Source organism: Mercenaria mercenaria, chromosome 12 (assembly GCF_021730395.1).
Source record: "Mercenaria mercenaria strain notata chromosome 12, MADL_Memer_1, whole genome shotgun sequence".
NCBI classification, from domain to species: Eukaryota; Metazoa; Mollusca; class Bivalvia; order Venerida; family Veneridae; genus Mercenaria; species Mercenaria mercenaria.
This window is the reverse complement of record NC_069372.1, coordinates 45,186,356-45,213,377: the sequence shown is the minus strand read 5'-3', so window position 1 is coordinate 45,213,377 and position 27,022 is coordinate 45,186,356. Positions and strand designations below refer to the sequence as shown.

The window sequence follows — 27,022 nt, the reverse complement described above, 5'->3', positions numbered from 1 at the left end:
TCGGGTTGCAAAGACGATTTTCTGCTTTTGTTTCAACTGGAGCCCCAACAAATGAATCATGTAATTTTTTCAAATCAAGTAATTATAAAAATTATTTTTATCGGTTTTCCGTGTGATGTCTCATTAAATCAAAGACCTATAATGTACAATTATAGCTCTTTGATTAAAATTAAATTCCTTTAAATGCAGCGACCATTTGTTTGTTACCGTGATCAAACATAGCCTTTTGAAATAAAGCATCCGTCGGATTCTAAATAAAAGAAGTGGATCCCCGTCGAAATGATTTGGATCCAGTCAGAAACGTTAGGAAACCGGTCAGAAATGTTTAATACACCGCAGTCGGCTGTCTGCAAACATTAAAGGATGTGCCGCGCGAGCACTGATTGCGTCACGCGCTAATTACGGACCGATTATCAAAGTGACAGTCAGACCGATTGACACGTTTATTGATTATCTGAAGGTGCGACCAACAATTTCCTGCTTGGCAGGTGATCGTGTATTGAGATATCCAAAGAGCTATAAAAATAAATTTATACTTCTTTGAGATATCAGACCGAAATTTATACTTTTCTCCATTTTTACGGGACCGATTTTTTTCGTTTTTTCACTTCACGAATCGGTCTGAAAAGTCAAAAATCGGTCCAAAACCGACAAACCGGCAAATTTCCGAAGCCCTGACATACACATTATATTTCTAAATATTATGCATAAAACATTTTATAACTTTGAGAAGTTTCATTAAAATCTACATTGTAGAAAAATTTCTGTTCGCAAAAATGTCTTCAAAGTAGAGTTCCAGTTTGAAACTTTGTGTGAGGTCTAAGTTTTTCAAGTTACTGTAACAAAATATGAGCACGTGACCTCTCTTTTTTTATTGGCAAAATTTGCTGAAGTATAATTTGAAGTTTTGAAAAATCAGGGTTTAATCAAATTCTGTATTGATGAAAACATTTTTAGCCAAATGTGCAGAACTACCTTTAAGACTCTTTAAGAATAAAAAAAAGGATAGAATAAATAGTATAAAGTTTAACTCTTAGCCTCCTGGCAGCTACGTGAAATGCCTTTGCGACCAGTGCAGACCAAGATGAGGCTGCACTGTTCGCTGTTCAATCAGTAAATTTTCAGTGAACACCCCTTTGAATAATAAGTGTTGTTTCCCTTATTGAATAATAGACCAGTCTCCAGTTTAGAAATTTAGCAGGGTAAGGGTTAAGAATAGCTAGACTGGTATAATGCACAAGTGAAAGTAACAGACATTGTATTGAAGGGGTATAGACAAGCCATCAGCTCAGCATTGTAATCTGCTAGAGTAAGATTGCTAGCTCCAGGGAAATTACTGACATTTTAACTGCTTAATATATATTTTCCATTACTTTCCTGGCAGTTTTGTTTGGAAATAAAAGCAGTAATTGATATAATATTACCCAAGTCCATTAGATATGCGACCTTGGAACTGGCTCCAAAAACATGTACTGAAATATAGATTATAGACTTGGGGGTGATTGGACTGGTCTTTTTTTTTGTCTACCAAGTGTGTTTGTTCTTTAGATTTAAAGTGTTACCCCTTTTGAAAAGGGCAAGCAGTTTTAACTTATGAGACTCTTTGCCTTGTCTACATTTGAGCCACACTATGAGAAAACCAACATAGTGCATTTGCGACCAGCATGGATCCAGACCAGCCTGCGCATCCGTGCAGTTTGGACAGGATCCATGCTGTTTGCCCTCAAAGCCTATTGCAGTTAGAGAAATGGTTAGCGAACTAGACTGCACAGATGTGCAGGCTGGTCTGGATCCATGCTGGTAGCAAATGCACTATGTTGGTTTTCTCATAGTGCAGCTCATTATTTCCTTAGCGTCACCATTTTAGTGGGCATGCATCAAGCATATTATTTATTAGCAGTCTGTAGCCATGCAGCAAACCAAGCAGCCACATCGAAATGGTTCCCAGGTTGGATTCTAACCCCCTACCTTCTATTCCAGAGGCTGATGACTTAACCACTACTGGCCAGTATGTACTGTATATAGATTAATGCTAATTTTTAATTCTTTTGTACACTTTACCAATTAATTTAGATATTTTTTTGTTGTACATTTAGTTGTAGCAAAAGTTCTTGCAATTTCTGTCAGTGTTTTTTTTTCTGGCCAATTTGGGACCAAAATTGGGCCCCATTCCCAATGGCAAATAGTATGTTTTTTTCCCAATTTCAAAGCTAAAATTCCCAAAGTTAAATTTTTCTTACTTTTTCCCATTTTTTTCAAACAAGACTGTACCTATAAAACCTTGAAACACAAGACAAATTGCTTACTTAATGCATAATGATAAATTTTATGACCATTTTTCTTCTTAAATGTGACATTTTAATAGAAAATATGACTTTTAACAATTCCCAATTTAGGTGTTTTACATGCATTTTTAGTTTATCTGATTTTTTGAAAAAAAAAATGATGAGTTATTGTCATCACTTGATTGGTGTCGGCGTTGCCTGGTTAAGTTTTATGTTTAGGTCAGCTTTTCTCCTAAACTATCAAAGGTATTGCTTTGAAACTTGCAACACTTGTTCACCATCAATAGCTGACCCTGTACAGCAAGAAACATAACTCCGTCCTGCTTTTTGCAAGAATTATGGCCCCTTTTGGACTTAGAAAATATCAGATTTCTTGGTTAAGTTTTATGTTTAGGTCAACTTTTCTCCTAAACTGTCAAGGCTATTGCTTTGAAACTTGCAACAGTTGTTCACCATCATAATCTGACCCTGTACATTAAGAAACATAACTCTATCCTGCTTTTTGCAAGAATTATTGCCCCTTTTGGACTTAGAAAATCAGATTTCTTGGTTAAGTTTTATGTTTAGGTCAGCTTTTCTCATAAACTGTCAAAGCTATTGCTTTAAAACTTGCAACACTTGTTCACTATCATAAGCTGACCCTGTACAGCAAGAAACATAACTCTGTCCTGCTTTTTGCAAGAGTAATGGCCTCTTTTGGACTTAGAAAATATCAGATTTATTGGTTAAGTTTTATGTTTAGGTAAACTTTTCTCCTAAACTATCAAAGCTATAGCTTTGAAACTTGCAACAGTTGTTCACAATCATAAGCTGAATCTGTACATCAAGAAACATAACTCCATCCTGCTTTTTGCAAGAATTATGGCCCTATTTGGACTTAGAAAATCATGGGTAGGACAATTTTTCTATTATACAAAAAAATCAGATGAGCGTCAGCACGCGCAAGGTGGTGCTTTTGTTCCCAATTGTAAAGGCCCAGCCTCATTCCCAAATCAGTTGAAAAAAACACTGTCTGTGAATTACATTCAATAACTGCTTGGTGGAGACATCTGACAAATACTGGCGCCTAAGTAAATAATTGTGTATGGCTCAGGACATTGGCCCTATAACTGCATTTAAATGGAAAATTAGAAAAGATATGCGATAAATTGATATTTTGAAAAAAATACACACTTTTTGTTATCTGAAAGCTTATCATGGCTAAACAGTCTTAATTTTGTAATTAAATCAATTATTTCCATATTTATGAAAATTGCTGAAAGAATATTTTGCAAACTTAAGCAAATACTGGATTATTATCACTTGGCATTATAGTGAATAGTTGGTACTATATATATGCAAGAATCCAAACTGCTTAGATTTTGTCATAAGAGGTACCATCTGATTACCCGCAGGAACATTTATACAAGATAATAACCTGCTGGGTTTCTGCAGAAAAGTTACAATAGTCTCACACTAACATGTTTCCACTTTTAGTCTCACACAAAGACTCGGCAATATTCATTCTTGTAAAATTTTATTGTCTGACAGTCACTTAGATTTTGTAAGTTCATGAGAAAATCAGATTAAAAATTCAGGTTAAAAAAATCTGATTTGTTTCCATATGTTCAGACTGTGAAACATTTGTTTCTTGATAAGCCAGGGTTAGCTTGAAAGAAACATTTTTCCTCGATTTTCAGACCAAGGTGAATTGGATTCTGATTGTGATCTATTAAAATATTTGTTCACAACTCACGTAAAAAAAATAAATAATTTCATTTTACTGTAAATTGGGAAGTAAGGTTATGTCTTTGACAAACATTAATGAATAATGCCACTACACTGACTTATTCAAAATATTTGTAAATAATAATTTACTACTCTCGCACGGTATTTGTATCAATAACAGGTTAAATGTTACTATTGAGAAAAGGGAAGTCAGGTAGTGAAACCATTATCCATGACAAAATAGTTGTAACTACTTTTGAATGGTATTGACTATAAAGAAAACCCTGATTTACCATGAAGTAAACCCTGAATTACCAATAAAGACATATTCGACTTTTCAGATAATGTTTTCGTTATTGTTCTCTATTTATACATCTTGTCCCTAAAACACAAACATGTTTTGCGTATCAAAATACCGCATATTAGGCTTCTTACCGTGTAATCCATAATTTTTTTTTATGATAATTGCCCATTGTATAATAGTACAAAGGCAGATATTTTGCAAGTTGACCGATTTCTATCCAAAAATAATCAAAATGTTTTGCAATATTGTAGCGCTATAGAGGGTGCACGTCGCAAGAATTTAGTCCTGTTTCTTTTTACTCTACAAACTTTGTCCTTCAGTTTTATTGTCAATTATCTCTTCGAAGATGACAGGGAACGACGAAAATTGATTAGTTTATCATATTGCCTCTGGATCAGTAATTATATGGAAAATGTTTTGGCAATTTCTGGTATAAATGATGTGACATAATCACATAACATATTGTCATCATTCCTTGTGGTTCATGGCAGGGTCGTATCTTGTTCTCTATAAGCCGAGAGGCAAATTCCTCAAATATTAGGAACCAGCATTTTTTAGCTCGACTATTCGAAGAATAGTCTAGCTATTCTACTCACCCTGGCGTCGGCGTCGGCGTCGGCGTCGGCGTCGGCGTCACACCTTGGTTAAGTTTTTGCATGCAAGTACATACAGCTATCATTTAAAGGCATATAGCTTTGAAACTTATTTATTCTTTTTCTAGGTCAATTACCAACCTCACTGGGTCAAGTTCCATAACTCTAACATGTATTTTGAGCAAATTATGCCCCCTTTTGGACTTAGAAAATTCTGGTTAAAGTTTTACATGCAAGTTACTATCTCCAAAACTAATGCAGATATTGAATTGAAACTTCACATGTGTCTTCGAGGTTATAAAGCTAGTTGATAGCACCAAGTCCCATAACTCTGACCTTCATTTTGGCCAAATTATGCCCCCTTTTGTACTTAGAAAATTTTGGTTAAAGTTTTGCGTGCAAGTACATACAGCTATTACTAAAAGGCATATAGATTTGAAACTTTTTTTTTCTTTTTCTAGATCAATTACCTACCTCACTGGGTCAAGTCCCATAACTCTGACATGTATTTTGGCCAAATTATGCCCCCTTTTGGACTTAGAAAATTCTGGTTAAAGTTTTGCGTGCAAGTACATACAGCTATTACTAAAAGGCATATTGATTTGAAACTTATTTTTTCTTTTTCTAGATCAATTACCTACCTCACTGGGCCAAGTCCCATAACTCTGACATGTATTTTGAGCAAATTATGCCCCCTTTTGGACTAAGAAAATCCTGGTTAAAGTTTTACATGCAAGTTACTATCTCCAAAACTAATGCAGATATTAAATTGAAACTTCACATGTGTCTTCGGGGTTATAAAACTAGTTGATAGAATCAAGTCCCATAACTCTGACATGTATTTTGGGCAAATTATGCACCCTTTTGGACTTAGAAAATCCTGGTTAAAGTTTTGCGTGCAAGTACATACAGCTGTTACCAAAAGGCATATAGCTTTGAAACTTATTTATTCTTTTTCTAGGTCAGTTACCAACCTCACTGGGTCAAGTTCCATAACTCTTAACATGTATTTTGAGCAAATTATGCCCCCTTTTGGACTTAGAAAATTGTGGTTAAAGTTTTACATGCAAGTTACTATCTCGAAAACTAATGCAGATATGGAATTGAAACTTAACATGTTTCTTCGGGGTTATTAAACTAGTTGATAGCATCAAGTCCCATAACTCTGATATGCATTTTGGTCAAATTATGTCCCGTTTCGAACTTAAAACTCTTTTGATATTTAACATTTTGGGTAATAATTTCCTGCTTCTGTGACAATATTTCGAATAGTCGAGCTTGGCTGTCTTATGGACAGCTCTTGTTTTTATTGATTTGTCACTGTAGTTCCTGATTTAGTTATAACGAGATGACGGATTGCATTGCAACTATATTGTCTCAGTTTTACATTCCTTGAAGAAAGGAATTCTTGGTTTTGAATTGAATGTGGAAATAGTTTTTTCTTTGAATTTTTTTACGCTTTTCTGAAACTGATTGATTTTTTGTTGCGTAATTTAAGTACAGCTTCATGCATAGAAGGAGTCTCTGCCATACCACATTGTAAGCCTATCCATTTACAGTCAGCACCCGTGCAGTCTAATCAAGATCTGCGCTGTTTGCCATTCAGTCAGTATCTTTTTGGTAAGCACCACTTTAAACAGTGAAGGGTACTGTCCAAATTGAAAGATGGACAAGTTCATTATAGAAATTTAGCAGGGTAAGGGTTAACAAACCTCAGCATTTGCAGTTGTCCATGCTGTAGAAGACCTAATCAGGAGTCATTGTACTCATATCAGAGCTTGTAATAGTGCTGCATATGCTTACTTTATTGAAACTGGGGGGAAAAAGCAAGAAAAAAGCTTGCATGTGTTACTCTTCCTTTTTTCCACAGAAGATAACTTGAGCCACACCATGAGAAAACCAACATAGTGGGTTTGCAACCAGCATGGATCCAGACCAGCCTGCGCATCCACGCAGTCTGGTGAGGATCCATGCTGTTTGCTAACGGTTTCTCTAATTCCAATAGGCTTTGAAAGCGAACAGCATGGATCTATGTTGGTTTTCGCATGGCGCCGCTCACTTTTCGTTTGATTGATTATGAGGTGTTGGATCTTAGTGTTCATTAACAGTTTGACGATATTGATGTTGATGATTAAGTTGCTTTGTGCAAATAAACAAGAACACCAAACATTGGAAAAAATGACTAAAGTTCTAATTGAAAATTAGCAGAATAATTGATTTAAGGGAAGTGTTTTTTGTCTTTAAATTGCTGTTAATATTGTAATCAAGTAGTAGTGAGAATGTTCTACTTTCGCCAAAATGTTTGTCAGAAAATACAGTGTTTGATAAAAAAACACTGAACAGATAATATAATTATAGATTTAATATCACCATAGTGTGAATTAGTCAAATATCATTTACAGACAACTGACAAAAAACTATGAGAATAAAAATGTAGGTCATGGAATGCCTTTAAGTAAATAAATCAAATATCATTCATGTATCACTCACAAGAACTATAAGGAAAATTTAGGTCATTTAATGTCTTGCCGAGAAAAATGTGTCATTGAATGGCAGTCAAATATCAGTTATCAAATAAATGGCCAATCAGTGCACTGTGATCAAATAAATGGCCAATCAGTGATCAAACCTATAAAAAATGTAGGTCGTTTATTCTGTTATCACAAATTGCGCAGCATTATTTCCTGGAAAGTGCTTCACTTCCATTAATTGACTCAGGCTTTTTCGCAGTGCATCAGCAAAAAATTCCATTTTCTGTCTTCTGGAAAATGGGAATCAAGACACCAGCAGTTACATTTGTCATAGTGTATGACGAACTAGTAATTGTTGAAGTACTGTGAAATCATTTAACTCTTACCTTGCTAAATTTCTGTAATGAACTTGTCCATCTTTCAATTTGGACTTGACCATTAACTGTTAAAAGGGGTGTTTCCTAAAAAAGATACCGAATGGCGAACAGTGCAGACCATGATCAGACTGCATGTGCAGGCTGATTTTGGTCTGCACTGGTCACAAAGGCAGAACCCCCACCCCCAAAATGGCTGTTTGGTTTGGTTTAGACTTCAAAATGCGAATCATAAAATGAAGAATTGGAATGAATTTGTTTTTTTGGATTTATTCATTCCAATGAAATCCTCGAAAATTAGTTCCCCCCATAAATATCAATAATTCACAAGGTTGTAGGACATTAAAAAAATTTGCCCCACCAGGAAAAAATGGTATGCTGGACATTTTGCCATCTAGTTGAAATGGTAGATAGGGCATTTCCCCACTGCTTATTTTTTGAATGGACATTTGTGAGGAACCTGCGAAATATTGGGATTTTGACGTTCCTGCCCGAGGGATCACATTATATCAGAAATTTTAAAATCTATGTTTTAATTGTACATTTTGGAACGGAAAACATATAATTATGTATGACTTATTGTGCTCAGTGGTATACATACTTTTATTTTGCACATTTCTTGAGGATATCTAAGCTTACTTATATTACATAATTCTTTTATTTCCAGATGTAAGCCCAGTTTACTGTAAAATCATTTAATTTTGTGGGATATGAATTCGTGGATTTCAACTTTTTAACATAAAATGAATGGGAATTTTACTTGTTCGTTGGTATTAAATTTCGTGGATTGACTCAACCACGAAATCCACAAAAATTAGTCCCCCACAAATATTAATGATTTCACAGTACCTGACATAATCATAATAAATTATTCGTCACCTAAGTGCAGAAAGTGGATTAAATACATTGACATTAAAAAGCACTTCTCCATTTGCATTTAGGTGACAAATTATGCTAATATATACATTTTTCCATTCCAAGAGGAATCCAAATTTAGCTGTTTAACTGTTCCGGATGGTAACTCAAGAACGCTTGGGCATAGGCTCATGAAAGTTGATAGGATGGTTGGTCATGACCAGCAGATGACCCCTTTGATTTTGAGGTCGGTAGGTCAAAGGACAAGGTCGCAGTGACCCAGAACAGTTAAACGGTTTCCGGATGATAACTCAAGAAAGCTTAGGCCTAGGATCATGAAAGATGATAGGAAGGTTGGTCATGACCAGCAGATGACCTCTATTGATTTTGAGGTCAGTAGGTCAATTGTCAAAGACACAGTGACCAGGAACAGTTTAACTGTTTCCAGATGGTAACTCAAGAACGTTTGGGCATAGGCTCATGAAAGTTGATAGGATAGTTGGTCATGACCAGCAGATGACCCCTTTTGATTTTGAGATCAGTAGGTTAAAGGTCAAGGCCACAGTGACCCAGAACAGTTAAACGGATGATAACTCAAGAACGCTTGGGTGTAGGATCATGAAAGATGATAGGGAGGTTGGTCATGACCAGCAGATGACCTCTATTGATTTTGAGGACAGTAGGTCAAAGGTCACAGTAACCTGGACGAGTTAAAATGTGTCCAGATGATAACTTGAGAATGCTTGGGCTTAGGACCATGAAATTTAATAGGGAGGTTTATCATGACCAGCAGATGACCCCTATTGATTTTGAGGTCAATAGGTCATAGGTCAAGTTCACCATAGAACTTAGAACTTATGTGCACAGTGACAGAATAGTTTCTGTTTCTTGTGCAATTACTGAATGCATCAAGGGGGGCATTTTGGTTCTACGAGCTTTTGTTCAGTATTGGACCTGATTGCATGGTTTTACTGCCAGAACTTCCCTATATAACTCTATTGAAAATTTAGATTTTAGGCTTGAGAACTTAGATTTTCAGGTTTTTGATTTTTGACTGAATCCCAGGCCTGTCTCTTAACAGACATGGTCTGTTGAGCAAGATTGACTGTACCATACAATTTTAGTTTGTACATTTCTGGAGGGGAGCACAGTTTGTAAAACATATGCTAATAATACTTTGCAAATTCCAGGAGGAAAGCCCAGCTTGTATGATGTATGCTAATACATATTTTGCTTAGGAGGGAAGCCCAGAATGTATGGTGTATGCTAATACATATTTTACATATTTTAGATGGAAAGCCCAGATTTTATGATGTAATATGCTAATACATATTTTGCATATTTTAAGAGGAAATCCCAGATTTTATGATGTATGCTAATACATACTTTGCATATTTTAGGAGGGAAGTCCAGATTGTATAATCTATGCTAATACAAATTTCATATGCTGTCCTGTTCTGTAGGGAAGCACAGTTTGTATGATGTGTGCTAATACATACATTTATTTATTTTGTATTTCAGGAGGGAAGCCCATTTATAGTGTGCATGACGTATGCCTTTCAGACTCCAGAAAAACTGTGCTTTATATTAGATTTAATGAATGGTGGCGACTTACATTATCACCTGTCACAACATGGTGTCTTCCTTGAAAAGGAGGTCCGCTTTTATGCAGCGGAAGTCATCCTAGGCCTAGAGCATATGCACAGTCGTTTTGTTGTCTATAGGGATTTAAAGGTGAGCAGTGCAGCTGTTTCATTGTGTATAGGGATTTAAAGGTGAGCAGTGCAATTTTTTTATTGTGTAAAGGGATTTGATACTAAGCATATTTCATTCAGTAAATATTTACTTGAAGAAAACAACTGTGAAAATATGTAAGAATAATGACTCTCAGGTGTGAATCCAGTCTTTTTTCAGTCAGAAAATATTTGACATAACGAATATGGCCATTTTCAAAATGCATGTTTAGGACTTGGCCTGTGCAAATGACATTCAATTTTCTTTTACTTTTACAGCCAGCAAATATATTACTTGATGAAAATGGTCATGTACGAATATCAGATTTAGGACTTGCCTGTGATTTTTCCAAAAAGAAACCTCATGCCAGTGTGTAAGTATATTATACATTAACAAAATACAGATATTATATGATGTCATATTGCATTTGTTACTTCAGATTGTCATGATGAAACAAATCAGACTTTTAACCCTTGCCCGCCCGCTTAGCTCAATAGGGAGAGCACAGATCTACGGATCTCAGGGTCGTGAGTTCGATTCCTGGGCGGGCGTATGTTCTCTGTGACGATTTGATAAACGACATTGTGTCTGAAATCATTCGTCCTCCACCTCTGATTCGTGTGGAGAAGTTGGCAGTTACTTGCGGGGAACAGGTTTGTACTGGTACAGAATCCAGGAACACCGGTTAGGTTAACTGCCTGCCGTTAAATACTGTTGAAAAACAGCGTTAAACCCAAAACAAACAATAACCCTTACCCATGCTAAATTTCTTTAATGAACTTGTCCATCTTTCAATTTGGACAGTTCCATTAACTCTTTAAAGGGGTGCTTACCAAAGAGATACTGACTGAATAGCAAACAGTGCAGATCTTGATCATATGGCATGGATGTTCAGGCTGATCATGATCTGCACTGGTCGCAAAGGCAGAACCAATTGTGTCCAGCATGATAATGGTTAAACTCACAAAGTTCTCAAGGTGAGCTATTGTGATTGCCTTGGATCTGTCATCCACCATCAACAAATAATTTTACTGTTTACTAATCCCCAATGATAACGTGATTCCCGCCGAAACGCGAGGACGAGTCTAAATCATGATAACTGATGAAATAACCATTCATAATGCTTGCACATTACTTGACAAGCAAATATTAGTATTTCTTTCATTTCAAATATCCACTAAGTATATGGCAACATAGCTCAGTTGGCTAAAATGCAGACAATAATTGGGTGTAAGCAGATCGTTTCGTGGGTTCGAATCCTCACAAGGGTTGTTCTTTTTTCCATATTTTTTTTTTTTGTTTTCCCTATTCGTTTTTATTTTTGCTTCCGTATTTTTGTTTCTTTCTTTGATGGTTTGTTGTCGAGCACGCTTGCGGTGAGCTCGATATAGTCGCCACTTTCGGTGTATGTGCGTGCGTCCGATTTTGCCCGGACCATAACTTTGACATGCATGGGCCAATCTTGTTTATATTTCGCAGTAATGTTTAACTCAATGAGAAGGCGTGTCATGCACAAACCCCATGTTCCTATCTCAAAGGTCAAATTGAAGTTTGTCCGGAGCATTTCTCCTTCATGCATGGTAGGATTTTGATGTAACTTGGCATGAATGTTCACCATTATAAGACGGAGTGTCATGCGTAAGAAGCAGGTCCCTAGGTTCAAGGTCAAGGTCACACTTAGAGGTCAAAGGTGCTGTTAGGCTCGACATTCTGCTCGTGGGCATACTTGTATTTGTATATATGTCTTTTATATAACACACTGGTATGTTCATTATTTGCATGGCTAAGTGCATGCATTTAATCAATATCATCTTTGTTATGTAATAAACTATTCTGATCTGCCATATCGCCTTTAGATACCTCTCTGTTGTGTTGTCACGGAGCTCATGAAAGAATCTTGATTTTTATGCAATTTAAAGTGAAATAAAAATTAAAAGAAAAATTAAATGTCGATGCCGAGTTTCGAACCCACACGGCAAAAGATCTGTTGAACTTGGACTGTATGCTTTACCACTGAGCTAATTCGTAATTAGTATAAAACCTGGAAATATTTAGATTGTAACATGTTAGGAAAATGTTGAATTCCCTATGTTCCATTATAATCTATTTATAGTCATGTTTGTAAATATCAAGTTATCATTGGGGCATAGTACATCCTAGAGGTCCCAGTATTGACCTAACATTCATGAAACATGGTCAGAGTATTACCCTTTATAATATCTCTGATGAGTACGAAATTGAATGATCTACTAAGGGTAAAAAAACAAGGTTACTATGTCAGTAAATCTGAAACCTTGTTAACATTTTTTGCTTGATCTTCATTTAAACTTTGTCAGAATGCTTGTTTTTATGAAATATATCTTAAAGTTTAAAAACTATATTACTTAAGGTCAAAAGCTAGCTCATTAGGTCAGGTCTTCACACTCTGAGGCCAATTTTTCTATCTGATCATTGAAATTGTAGCTGTCACATTTTCTTCCTGATCCTCATGAGACCTTATTATGATTTTTCTGTCTGAAAGTCAAAGATAAATATGTAAATGAGCTGCGCCATGAGAAAACCAACATAGTGGGTTTGCGACCAGCATGGATCCAGACCAGCTTGCGCATCCGCCCAGTCTGGTCAGGATCCATGCTGTTCGCCAATGGTTTCTCTAATAACAATAGTCTTTGAAAGCGAACAGCATGGACCCTGACCAGACTGCGCGGATGCGCAGGCTGGTCTGGATCCATGCTGGTCGCAAACCCATTATGTTGGTTTTCTCATGGCACGGCTCAAATGGTTAACTTTGATAAAAAACAAGGTCAAAACATAGTAAAACTACCTGCTTTACATAAAACATGGTCAGAATGTTTGTCTACGGTGACCCTATACCAAGTTTGTTTAGATTATTCCAGTTTGTCAATAACTTTGCCACCAGAGAGGGTTGTCACTCTTGGCTTCAATGTGTATAATATTGATGGAAACTTTTAAAAAAAATTGTCACAGTAATTTCACAGGACAGGTATTTTCCATGCCAGACCCACTATCAAAATTGTTCATGCAATCTGTGAAACACAGATAGGGTATCTAGGGTGGGTCATATTTTAAATGTTTTAATGACATGTGTTGAGCATGGCAGGTTAAAAGGTCACTAGCAGTATTATTTATTTCCAATACATCCTTTTCAAACAAATCTTTTATTAGGGATGTGGATTGCGTAAATTGATGGCTCTAGTTTGAGGTTGCATCTATGTCCATTTTTCAAAATTTTTACTTTAATCTTTAGCCTGTTGGCGGCAAGTGGTTTTTCCTTTGCAACCAGTGCAGACCATGATCAGCCTGCACATCTTTGCAGGCTGATCATGGTCTGCACAGTTCACTATTCAGTCAGTAAATTTTCAGTGAACACCCCTTTGAATATAAATGGTACTGCCTGAATTGAGTGATGGACCAGTCCATTTTAGAAATTTAGCAGGGTAAAGGCTGATTTCTCTATTTTATCAAAGTAAAATTCAGAACATCACTGCTACGGTTGCTTAAATGCAATACAACTGATTGAAATTAAATCTCCTACAGAACTGACATATTATGTTTTGATAAGTTCATACAATAACTTGTCCAGACGTTTTTGACTTGCTTGATTTTATATAGCTGAAGTAAAAATTGTCCTCTCGATTCAAGGAAGTGGGCCAGATTTTGTTTATCTCAAAATTGTCTCTGAAGCAGGAATATTTTATAAAACTTCATTTGTGAAGAAATTTATTTTACGAAACAAATGTAGAGAGGACTTAACTTCTATGTCTGTGAGGGGGCCTCTGCGGCAAAGTGGTTAAGGTCACTAACTTCAAATCACTTGCCCCTCATAGATGTGGGTTCAAGCCTCACTTGGGGCGTTGAGTTCTTCTTGTGAGGAAGGCATCCAGCTGGCTTACGGAAGATTGGTGGTTCTACCAAGTGCCCGCTGGTGATGAAATAATGCACGGAGGGGCATCTGGGGTCTTTCTCCACCATCAAAGCTGGAAAGTTGCCATATGACCTATTATTGTCTTGGTGCGACATTAAATCAAACAAAATAAATAAATCTATGTCTGTGAAGGATGGCATATAGTTATCATAGTCTCAGTTCAGGGAGACTTATAGAAATTACCTTGTCATGGTGAAGGGAGACACATAGTACTTACACTGTCTTGGTGCAGGAAGACATATAGTTATTACACTGTCTTGGTGAAGGGAGACATAGTAGTTACACTGTCTTGGTGAAGGGAGACACATAGTTATTACACTGTCTTGGTGAAGGGAGACATATAGTTATTACACTATCTTGGTGAAGGGAGACATATAGTAATTACACTGTCCTGGTGAAGGGAGACATATAGTTATTACACTGTCCTGGTGAAGGGAGACATATAGTTATTACACTGTCCTGGTGAAGGGAAACATATAGTTATTACACTGTCTTGGTGAAGGGAGACATATAGTTATTACACTGTCTTGGTGAAGGGAGACATATAGTAATTACACTGTCTTGTTGAAGGGAGACATATAGTTATTAAACTGTCTTGGTGAAGGGAGACATACTGTGAAATCATTAATATTCGTGGGGGACAAATTTTCGTGGTTGAGTCATTCCACGAAATTTAATCCCAGCGAACAAGGAAATTTCCCATTCATTTTATGTTCAAAAGTTGAAATCCACGAATTCATATCCCCACGAAATTGCCGTTTTGACCAAAACCACGAAATTTCTTGCCCACGAAATTAAATGATTTTACAGTATAGTAATTACACTGTCTTGGTGAAGGGAGACATATAGTAATTACACTGTCTTGGTGAAGGGAGACATATAGTTATTACACTGTCTTGGTGAAGGGAGACATATAGTAATTACACTGTCCTGGTGAAGGGAGACATATAGTAATTACACTGTCCTGGTGAAGGGAGATATATAGTAATTACACTGTCCTGGTGAAGGGAGACATACAGTAATTACACTGTCCTGGTGAAGGGAGACATATATATATATAGTAATTACACTGTCCTGGTGAAGGGAGACATATAGTAATTACACTGTCCTGGTGAAGGGAGACATATAGTAATTACACTGTCCTGGTGAAGGGAGACATGTAGTAATTACACTGTCCTGGTGAAGGGAGACATACAGTAATTACACTGTCCTGGTGAAGGGAGACATACAGTAATTACACAGTCCTGGTGAAGGGAGACATATAGTAATTACACAGTCCTGGTGAAGGGAGACATATATAAATAGTAATTACATTGTCCTGGTGAAGGGAGACAGACATATAGTAATTACATTGTCCTGGTGAAGGGAGACAGACATATAGTAATTACACTGTCCTGGTGAAGGGAGACTGACATCTAGTAATTACACTGTCCTGGTGAAGGGAGACATACAGTAATTACACTGTCCTGGTGAAGGGAGACATATAGTAATTGCACTGTCTTGGTGAAGGGAAACATATAAGATATCAAAACTCTTTTTTTAGGGAGACATATTGTAATTACACTGTTGCCACGAAGGGAAGCATACAGAGTGGTCACAGCTGGGACACCACAATTAGATCGTTTCACAACAGTTCCTACTTCAGAGGGGTTTATCTTATAAAATTTTCATCTTTTTGTCATTTTAGGGAAGTGTTTACTCGCTGGAGTGTTTATAATGAGAAGTTTTACGGTAATTACATAATTTATTTTCAGGGGCACGCATGGTTATATGGCACCAGAAGTGTTACAGAAGGGTACCGCATACGATTCCAGTGCAGATTGGTTCTCCTTTGGTTGCATGCTTTATAAATTGTTAAAAGGGTAAGAAAATTTGTCTAAGTTAGCAATGCCTGTAGGAATAAAATATGTTTGTTGGTGAGAGGTTGTTGATCTAGGGAGGTTAATTCATTAAGAATAACATTTATTATAAGAGGGAAAAATGTCAAGGAGGTGTGGTTAGCATTTCAAGGAGGTGTGGCTAACAACATACTCAAGGTCAAGTACTTTGATCACTCTTTTTTTTTTTAGCTCACATGTCACAAAGTGACAAGATGAGCTTTTGTGATCACGCAGGGTCTGTCGTCGGTCCGTCCGAGCTCACATTTGCATACTTAGGTGGCTATAGGAACAATTGGTAACTGTACTTTTTCTTTGATGTCATTCATTCTGTAAGGCTTTTATGTGGCTATTTTTCTCTTACGTGGCTAAAAGAACAATAGAGAGAACAAAAGAGTAGCCGCGTAAGTATCCATATGTAGGAACTTCCGTTCGTGCATCCGTAAACTTTTGCTTGTGACCACTCTAGAGGTCACATTTTTCATGGGATCTTTATGAAAGTTGGTCAGAATGTTCATCTTGATGATTTCTAGGTCAAGTTCGAAACTGGGTCAACTGCGGTTAAAAACTAGGTCAGTAGGTCTAAAAATAGAAAAACCTTGTGACCTCTCTAGAGGCCGTACTTTTCAATGGATCTTCATGAAAATTAGTCAGAATGTTCAACTTGATGATATCTAGATCAATTTCGAAACTGGGTCACGTGCAATCAAAAACTAGGTCAGTAGGTCAAATAATAAAAAAACCTTGTGACCTCTCTAGAGGCCATATTTTTCATGGGATCTGTATGAAAGTTGGTCTGAGAGTTCATCTTGATGATATCTAGGTCAGGTTCGAAACTAGGTCAACTGCGGTCAAAAAACTAGGTCAGTAGGTCTAAAAATAGAAAAACCTTGTGACCTCTCTAGAGGACATACTTTTGACTGGATCTTCATGAAAATTGGTCTGAATGTTCACCTTGATGATATCTAGGTCGAGTTTGAAACTGGGTCCGTGCGGTCAAAAACTAGGTCAGTAGCTATAAAAATAGAAAAAACCTTGTGACCTCTCTAGAGGCCATATTTTTCATGAGATCTTCATAAAAATTAGTGAGAATGTTCACCTTGATGATATGTAGGTCAGTTTCAAAACTGGGTCATGTGCCTTCAAAAACTAGGCCATTAGGTCAAATAATAGAAAAACCTTGTGACCTCTCTAGAGGCCATATTTTTCAATGGATCTTCATGAAAATTGGCCAGAATTTTTATCTTGATGATATCTAGGTCAAATTTAAAACTGGGTCACATGAGCTCAAAAACAAGGTCACTATATCAAATAATAAAAAAAAGGATGTCATACTCAGTTTAAAACTGGGTCATTTTGGGACAGGTGAGCGATTCAGGACCATCATGGTCCTCTTGTTTTTTTCAGACATGCAGAGATTGCCAGTGCTTGATACAGAAAAAGTTTCAAAAACATCTCCTTCTTAACCATTTGCCTGATTTTGAATTAATTTCATATTGTTTTGAGTCATTTATAAAAACTTGGGCCTCCGGTAGGCATTGTGACTTTGCTAGGGGACCCCAAAACCAAATTGTACCTATTTTCTCAATCCCGCTTGAACTATTGTTAATGACTAGTAGGGTTGTACTTTCCATTTTAAGGTTTGCTTTTGTTTAATGAGAGCCAAACCAAGAAAAATAGTTTTCTTCACTTTTTGCTTGCTCCTGTGTCCTCATATTTATTTTTTTTACTGGCCACCTCTATTTCTTCCCAAAAATCTTACAAAACCAAAACGTCTTTCATTTGTTTTGTGGCCTCGGGTCATTTTGTCTGAGGCATGAAGCCTGTTACATGTTTTTTTTGTTTTTTTTTTTAGTAGAATTTCTTTTGATAAAGTCTTCACCTTTAATTGATGCAGAGAACACTAAGTGTTGCTGTCACTGTCGAAAATTCTGAAATCGCTCTGCACAATTAGCTTACTAGGTCTGGGGTTCTCATGTATCATGGAAAAGTCAGGGAAATTTTAATGTTGTCAAAGTTAGAGACTTTGAACTTATATATAGATGGATAGAGATTGGTCAGATTTCAAAATGGCTTGCAAGGAAAATGTTCAGAGGACAGTATTCTTTTGTTCTTAATTTTGTTATAGGTGACAAAAAAGTTAAAATATATGCTAAAATTATCAGGAAAACTCGCTGTGTCGGGGAAAACTTGGTAACCTGAAGATGATTTTTAAGCTCTGGTATTTTTTAAAGGAGAAATTATCGAAGTTTAAAGAAAAACAAGTAACTAGATACGTAAGTCAAACAGTAATAAAGGCGGCTTTTGATTTTATAACATATCTCAAATTCTCTCGGGTATTTTCTTGGATGATCATGTTTATCAAAGATTAACTGTGGCATTTAATGTCATGTTGCTGTGGCAGGTATCATATTTAGTCCAGAGATCAAATGTTAAGTAAATGAGTCGCGCCATCTGAAAACCAACATAGTGGGTTTGCGACCAACATGGATCCAGACCAGCCTGCGCATCCGCGCAGTCTGGTCAGGATCCATGCTGTTCGCTTTTAAAGCCTATTGGAATTGGAGAAACTATTAGCGAACAGCATGGATCCTGACCAGACTGCGCGGATGCGCAGGCTGGTCTGGATCCATGCTGGTCGCAAACCCACTATGTTGGTTTTCCCATGGCACGGCTCAAATGGTTATTGCACTAGAAAATAGAGCGGTTACGATATCATTCTTGTTTGTGTACTACTACCTGTAGGTTTTCATGCTTGTATGTATGAGATGTCAAAATTCAGAACAGTGTTGGTTATCTACAAAACTTATTCATACACATTCAGAAATAGAATGTACCTGGGTAACCAAAATCTTAAGTTTTTAACATTAAGATTTACTTGTTGTGAGAAAATGGAAAGTAAATTGACTGTACAGTTGTTACTGAACACTTTTCGTTATGTATCTTTAAATACATGTATACAAAGATATAGCTATATATAGCTAATTGTCTTTATTGATTTACCGAACAACCAGGTTAAATTAATTGCATACATGCCATATCTCCCGCCGGGAGCCTTTTTCTCCCGTATTTTCAGTATATCTCCCGGTCTCCCGCCGGGACATGAAAATCTCCCGTAAAAAATAAATTCAGAAAAAATCCTCTGTTGAAAAATCGTATCTCCAACCCAATGTAGACCTTTAGAAAATACTTGAAATTCAGTATCGAGTAGCCTGGAAATACTCTTCAAATATAATTTTCCTAGTTGTTTATAATCCCTACCTTGTTTATCAAGAGATACACGCCTGAGGCATTAATTATCTTACCACCTACTGTCAACATCTGCAAACAATTAACCATTTAATCTTACCCGTAGGCAATTGTAAACATGTGCATGCGAGATTTTAGACTGTTTCAATAACATCAAAGCCACTGATCCGTAGTTTTTTCAAAACAATATGTAAACCAGTCTTAAAATTACGTCATTTTACCGCCACCTGCCAAAGTGTACTTTCGTTTTCGCTAACCTCAATATTTATTGGGAAACACTCTTTTCCCGTATTTACGAGCCATCAGATGATGAGACAGGTTTAAGTGCTAACACCGAGTTTATGTTTCTCAATTTAAATACTTGCACAACATGCAAAAAATAGACAACTGCTTAAGCCCCCATCACACCAAACTAGTTCTCAAAACGTCCCAACCTGTCCTAAAATATTGTAAAACGGGCTGCGATCTGTCTAGAACGTTTGTACTTTGTCCGGAAAATATCCATAATGTGATTGTAGTTAGTTCTTAAACAGTTTTCGATACGTCCATCGCGTCTTTATCCCGTCTGAAGTCCGTTTATAGTAAGTTCAGTTCGGAAAATAATGCCCGTTCACCTCATGTGGACACCGTTTGTAGGCAGTCCAAGTCCGTCTGTAGACAGATTAAAGAAGTTTGTAACTAGCCCTACTTCGTCCCGAGTACGTCGAAATACGTTCTAACTAGTTGTTAACTCGACCAACTCGTTCACAGACAGTTCAACTCATTCTGATTACGTCCTCATCTCTCCCTAGTACGTTCAGAATGTAAATTGCAATCACGTTGTGGCCCGATGGCTATTTAAAGCCATCACGTTTCACCCAGTTCTCATTCTCGTTTGTCTCTTCAACCTCTCAAGACACAAAAAAAAATCCACAGCAATAGGCAAGTATCAATATGACTACAAAGAAAAGTGAAGCCAAAGAGAGACAGGGTGTTAAGTGTTAAAGCAGTAGAAGACCAATGTCTCACAGAAGGCGATACAGAGTCTCCTGAGTCAGCCCCTGAACGTGAAAGTCGAGAGGATGAGCGTCGTAATTTATTCCCTGCATCTTTTGACGACTCTGTCTCCAAGTCCGAGGATGAAAGAGGACAGAGTCAGAAACTAAAGAAGAAAAATGCTAAGGCATAAACTTGGCTAAACCTTGTGCCCAAATCTTGAACCTGTACGGCAACGGCATGTATTTATACCCTAATTTGTGTAATTGTACTGCAGACGGGATCGACGTTGTGGGAACTGTAAATAAACGTACTAAACACGTGCGGAGCGTACTGAGAACGTTTTGCAAACTCTTAGAACTGTTTAGAAACGTATTGCAAACTCAGTATTTTATTTTGATCATATTAAGACGGAATAACGACGCACTAAGGATGTAATGCGGTCGAGTTAAGTCTTTCTGTGAACAGGTTAAACGGGCTAGAAACGGATCCGGTCGCTGTGCACACGTACTTAAATTGACGCCCGATCGCATAACGTCATACCACGTCTCTAGTACGATTGAAGTACGGCGGTTCAGTTCTTAGTCCGTCCATCTCGTTTTAAGTACGTTGTCAGTCCGTCTAACTGTAGGACGGAATGATCGGCAGAAATTTTTGAGTAGGCTCAAAGTTCTGGAGCACCATTCCCATTCAACCCCGTCTGAGCCAGTCCATAAAGTTCTTAGACAGACTGTAGAACGTCGCTACTACGTCTGTTCCGTTGCTACACAGTTTGAGCCCGTTCGGCTACATTTTTTAGAACGTACTGAAAACGAGCTTGGTGTGATGGGGGTATTAACAAAATTGGCGTGTTAATGTCAGACTACACAGAATTTCGGACAAACATGAATTCGGATAAGTGAATTTTATGGAATAAATTGCAATTCATACTGCCCGAATAATTGACTGCCATTCCTTTGTGATATTGACATGTTGCAATAATTAATGGGAGAAGAATTCCCAGGTGAAATGTAGTTTTAATCTAAATATGGACAATCCAGCAAAAGAACGACTTTCATTTTTGTTTTAACAACTTCATTTATAAAAAGAAATGACTACCCTTAAAAGACTGTTTTGACATGATATCTCCACAATCTTTTGAGTATTGTATGCTTAAACATGTCAAAAAGATCACTCTCTCCAGATGCAGAAGCATCAACACATAAAGCAAAAGCAAAGTTCCTGGTTCCAGGGAATAAAAGTCTCCCTTATTTTTACCCAAATCTCCCTTAAAAAAAGCCCTGCTGAGGCAAATCTCCCTTATTGACCGTCTGAAAATATGGCATGTATGTAATTGTGATATTGTATTATACTTTAGAAATATTAATTTGCAATCTTTCTGATATCTGAGTACTTTACACTTGTCTAGTGTGATATGGAGAGAATCATAGTGGCTGAAAGTAGTATTTAAGGATATTAAATACATCCACTTTTTTCCACTTTTAACTTGAAGGTATTTGTCAGTTTGGTTAAAAACGCAGATATAAAATATGTATCTGGCAGTGAACCTTAACACATGAGGTGAAAGCTGGTATTAAGGTAGTGCACCCATAATAATCCGTAATTTCGTAATTTTCGTTAAATTTTGTGTCCTTCACATGTGAGTTCAGCATTTTCCGGTTGTCACCAGAACCATTACTTGAATAAGCTACATTTACGACCAGAGAATGCCGAAATTACACACGAGAATAGGAAATAGCAGGGGATACTGCTGACAGTCATTATGGGTGCACTACCTTAACTACTTGTTAATCCTCATGATATTGAAGAAATTTGATTTTGTGTATCATTTTAAAAGTGCTAAAATGCTTTACTTCATAGGAATGTAGAATCATCGCAGGTTTTTTCTTCTGTTTCAGACATAGTCCATTTAGACAACACAAAACCAAAGATAAACATGAAATAGACCGAATGACTATGACAATGGTAAGGAAAAGCCAGTATGCTTGTTACTTTATTAGCTCGACTCTTCGAAGAATAGGGGAGCTATCCTACTCGCCCCAGCGTCAGCGTGAGCATGAGCGTTAGCGTGAGCGTCACACAAATGTTAAAGTTTGCATACCACCCCAAATATTTTCAAAGTCCATTGAGATATTGCTTTCATATTTTGCATACTTGTTTACCATCATGACCCCAGTCTGTAAAAAAGAGGAGGCAACTCTATCAAGCATTTTGACTGAATTATGGCCCCTTTTCGACTTAGAATAAATATTAAAGTTTGCGTACCACCCCAAATATTTTCAAAGTCCATTGAGATATTGCTTTCATATTTTGCATACTTGTTTACCATCATGACCCCAGTCTGTAAAAAGGAGGAGGCAACTCTGTCAAGCATTTTGACTGAATTATGGCCCCTTTTCGACTTAGAATAAATGTTAAAGTTTGCGTACCACCCCAAATACTTTCAAAGTCCATTGAGATATTGCTTTCATATTTTGCATACTTGTTTACCATCATGACCCCAGTCTGTAAAAAGGAGGAGGCAACTCTATCAAGCATTTTGACTGAATTATGGCCCCTTTTTGACTTAGAATACAGGGTTCCCACGCTACTGGGAAAACGGGAAAAGTCCGTGAATTTCAAAAATTGACTCCTGGCCGTGAAAATACCGGGAATTTGGCGAGAAAATGGTAAAGGTACGGGAAAATACCGGGAATTATCCAATTTTGCTAAGGGAAGTAATTCATGATTCAAAATGGCGGACATGGATGTTATTTCAATTTCCTTTTTCGAAAATACCGATGTTTTTGTGGTTGATGGGCCTATATAGGTAGCTATGCTTGAATTTTTAAACAGTAATTTTAGGCTTTTGGTCATTTTTGTGTCGATTTTTAAGAAGCCCTGTGAAATTCCGATTATTTTTCGAGAACAATTGTGAAAATCTTGATTAGTGACACGCTTGAATTCAGTGATCAAAAAACAACTTGACTGAAAATAATTTAATTGCTAGAAGTGTATCAAAGATTATATAAATAATGTAGGTGGCACCAGAGGTGTAGTTATTATGAAGGAGTTGATTAATTCTTCACAACATGCTAGACAAGTAAATGATTAAATGATTCATAGTTTCCTTGAGAAACAAAACTTCAGAACAGTAAGGAAAAAAAAAAAAAAAAAAAAAAAAAAAAAAAAATTGCAGAGTGCAGAGCCTGTATTTATTTAATAAGTGGAAATTTTTAAGCAATATCGGGCCATCATGGCCCTCTTGTTCTTATATTTTTACACTGAATCAAGAAAAATTGACGGAAACGTACAACCCAATATGTCGTACAGAGGTCCTTGAAAATAGCAACAAGGTCCTGGAAAAGTCCTTAAATTTCATAGACGAAAGAATGTGGGAACCCTGTAGAATAAATATTAAAGTTTGCGTACCACCCCAAATATTTTCAAAGTCCATTGAGATATTGCTTTCATATTTTGCATACTTGTTTACCATCATGACCCCAGTCTGTAAAAAAGAGGAGGCAACTCTGTCAAGCATTTTGACTGAATTATGGCCCCTTTTCGACTTAGAATAAATGTTAAAGTTTGTGTACCACCCCAAATATTTTCAAAGTCCATTGAGATATTGCTTTCATATTTTGCATACTTGTTTACCATCATGACCCCAGTCTGTAAAAAGGAGGAGGCAACTCTATCAAGCATTTTGACTGAATTATGGCCCCTTTTCGACTTAGAATAAATGTTAAAGTTTGCGTACCACCCCAAATACTTTCAAAGTCCATTGAGATATTGCTTTCATATTTTGCATACTTGTTTACCATCATGACCCCTGTCTGTAAAAAGGAGGAGGCAACTCTATCAAGCATTTTGACTGAATTATGGCCCATTTTCGACTTAGAATAAATGTTAAAGTTTGTGTACCACCCCAAATATTTTCATAGTCCATTGAGATATTGCTTTCATATTTTGCATACTTGTTTACCATCATGACCCCAGTCTGTAAAAAGGAGGAGGCAACTCTATCAAGCATTTTGACTGAATTATGGCCCCTTTTCGACTTAGAATATGCTTAAAGTAATGTTAAAGTTTTACTCATTGCTTATATTATACTATCAAGCACTGAGAATAGTTGAGCGCGCTGTCCACTGACAGCTCTTGTTATATCCCCACCCCCTCCCACCAAACTTTGTTTGGAATTATTATATGCCCATCTCTGAAAGATAGGGGCGTATTATGTGAACACGCGATCAGCGTCCAAAAGCATGTCCGCTCTCAAAGTCGGCCAGTTTTCATCCGATCTTGCTGACAATGTTTGTGGGCATAATATCTCAGCCAAGTTCGATAACAAGCCAAATCGCCGCAGGCATTCTTGGATTATGGCCCTTGAATTACTAAAAAAACTGCGAATTTAGCATTGTCCGCTCTCTAAGTCGAACAGTTTTCATCCGACCTTCACCAAACTTGCTGATAATGTTTGTTGGCATAATATCTCAGCCAAGTTAGATAAACACCCAAATTGCCCCAGGCACTCTTGGATTATGGCCCTTGAATAGCTCGAAGAACTGGGAATTTAGCCTTGTCCGCTCTCTAAGTCAAACAGTTTTCATCCAATCTTCACCAAACGTGCTGATAATATTTGTTGGCATAATATCTCGGCCAGATTCAATAACCACCCAAATCGCCTTAGGCAGTCTTGGGTTATGGCCCTTGAATTACTTGAAAAACTGCGAATTTAGCCTTGTCTGCTCTCTATGTCTAAGTTTTCATCCGATCTTCACCAAACTTGGTGACAATGTTTATGGACATAATATCTCAGCCAAGTCTGATAAACACCCAAATCACCCTAGGCAGTCTTGGATTATGGCCCTTGAATTACTTGAAATCAGCGAAATTAGCCTTGTCCATTCAAACAGTTTTAATCCGATTGACAATTTTATCCCATATAATGGAACCTCACAAATAGATCCCTTCTTACTCTTTTTTTTGGTTAACAAGGCATACAACATCAACATTATTACCTTTATGATATGTAACTGAATATTTAGATGGGCGTATTTTGTGACAGTCTGGCACTTTTGTTTGTTTTAGGATTATTTAGGAATCACTTTGTCTTGTACCATGCATGGAAACAATTCAGATATCACTTTAGAATTGATAACATTTTTATAGGATCATAAGATGTTTTGCTCAGAATGACTCAGTTTTATGCTAATGTATTTAACTGAATTTAGAGTCCATGTTAAATCTACTGTAAAATTAATAATTTTATGGGCACAAAGTGTTGTGCCCAAAACAGCTGTTTCGTTGGGATATGATTTGCAGATTTCCACATATCGGGATGTAAGAATTGGAACTCTGCTTGTTCACTTCAATTTAATATTGTGGATTAATGCAACCATAAGTTTAAAGAAGGTTAGAGTTTAAATTTAAAGGTATTGGTTTTTCCTGGAAGCAGACTCGGGAGTGGTTTCAGTAAGCTTGGAGCTTTCATCACAATCCAGCTAAAACAAATTACTTTAAATTAAAGAAAGTTAGTTACCACAAATTACGATTGCATAGGATATTCTTATAAACTGAGTAAATTTAATTGTATTGTAAAAAATTCTACGAGATTTCCCCTTTTAACGTGACAGTGCAAAATTTTATATTTGCTACGTTCCTTGATTTATTTTACAATGTTCTATCCTTATTTGTTTTCAAATTAATTTACTTTTTCCTTTTAATATTAATGACATATGAAATATCTTTGACATTTTATAATTACAGAAATGTTTTGAAATATAATAACTTTTGAAATATTGTTTACTTCTTATAATGACATTCAAGATGATATTTCACTTTTGTTTTCATTAATGTTTGAAAAATCTTCACTAGTTTTAGACAACTTTTGCTAATCATTTTCAGCAGCCAAGCTTGTTGTTTTCTATGTATCAGTGACAATAAAAAATTTTACTTTTCATTTTTGATAACAATTTTTGAAATATCTTTAATTGTGATATTTGAAATTTAGTTTTCTTCATTTTGAAAATGGCCCTTTTTATGCCCCCGAAGGGAGGCATATAGTTTTTGAACCGTCTGTCGGTCTGTCCGCAATTTTCATGTCCGGTCCATATCTTTGTCATCGATGGATGGATTTTCAAATAACTTGGCATGAATGTGTACCACAGTAAGACGACGTGCAGTGCGCAAGACCCAGGTCCGTAGCTCAAAGGTCAAGGTCACACTTAGACGGTAAAGGATAGTGCATTGATGGGCGTGTCCGGTCCATATCTTTGTCATCGATGGATGGATTTTCAAATAACTTGGCATGAATGTGTACCACAGTAAGACGACATGCAGTGCGCAAGACCCAGGTCCGTAGCTCAAAGGTCAAGGTCACACTTAGACGTTAAAGGATAGTGCATTGATGGGCGTGTCAAGTCATCGATGGATGGATTTTCAAATAACTTGGCATGAATGTGTACCACAGTAAGACGACGTGTCCTGCGCAAGACCCAGGTTCGTAGCTCAAAGGTCAAGGTCACACTTAGATGTTAAAGGATAGTGCATTGATGGGCGTGTCCGGTCCATATCTTTGTCATCGATGGATGGATTTTCAAATAACTTGGCATGAATGTGTACCACAGTAAGACGACATGTCACATGCAAAACCCAGGTCCGTAGCTCAAAG

General features: G+C 36.8%; 1 protein-coding gene across 3 annotated transcripts in view; it reads left to right on the top strand.

Annotated features, from left to right (window-relative positions):
* LOC123533318 (beta-adrenergic receptor kinase 2-like) overlaps positions 1-27,022 on the top strand; it is a 179,856-nt gene that overhangs the window by 125,397 nt on the left and 27,437 nt on the right. For all 3 annotated transcript variants that reach the window (XM_053519939.1, XM_053519938.1, XM_053519937.1), the window contains 4 exons: positions 10,111-10,323; positions 10,602-10,696; positions 16,024-16,131; positions 22,269-22,335. In XM_053519939.1, coding sequence (XP_053375914.1) covers positions 10,111-10,323; positions 10,602-10,696; positions 16,024-16,131; positions 22,269-22,335 — 483 coding nt within the window. The remainder of the gene's footprint in view (positions 1-10,110; positions 10,324-10,601; positions 10,697-16,023; positions 16,132-22,268; positions 22,336-27,022) is intronic.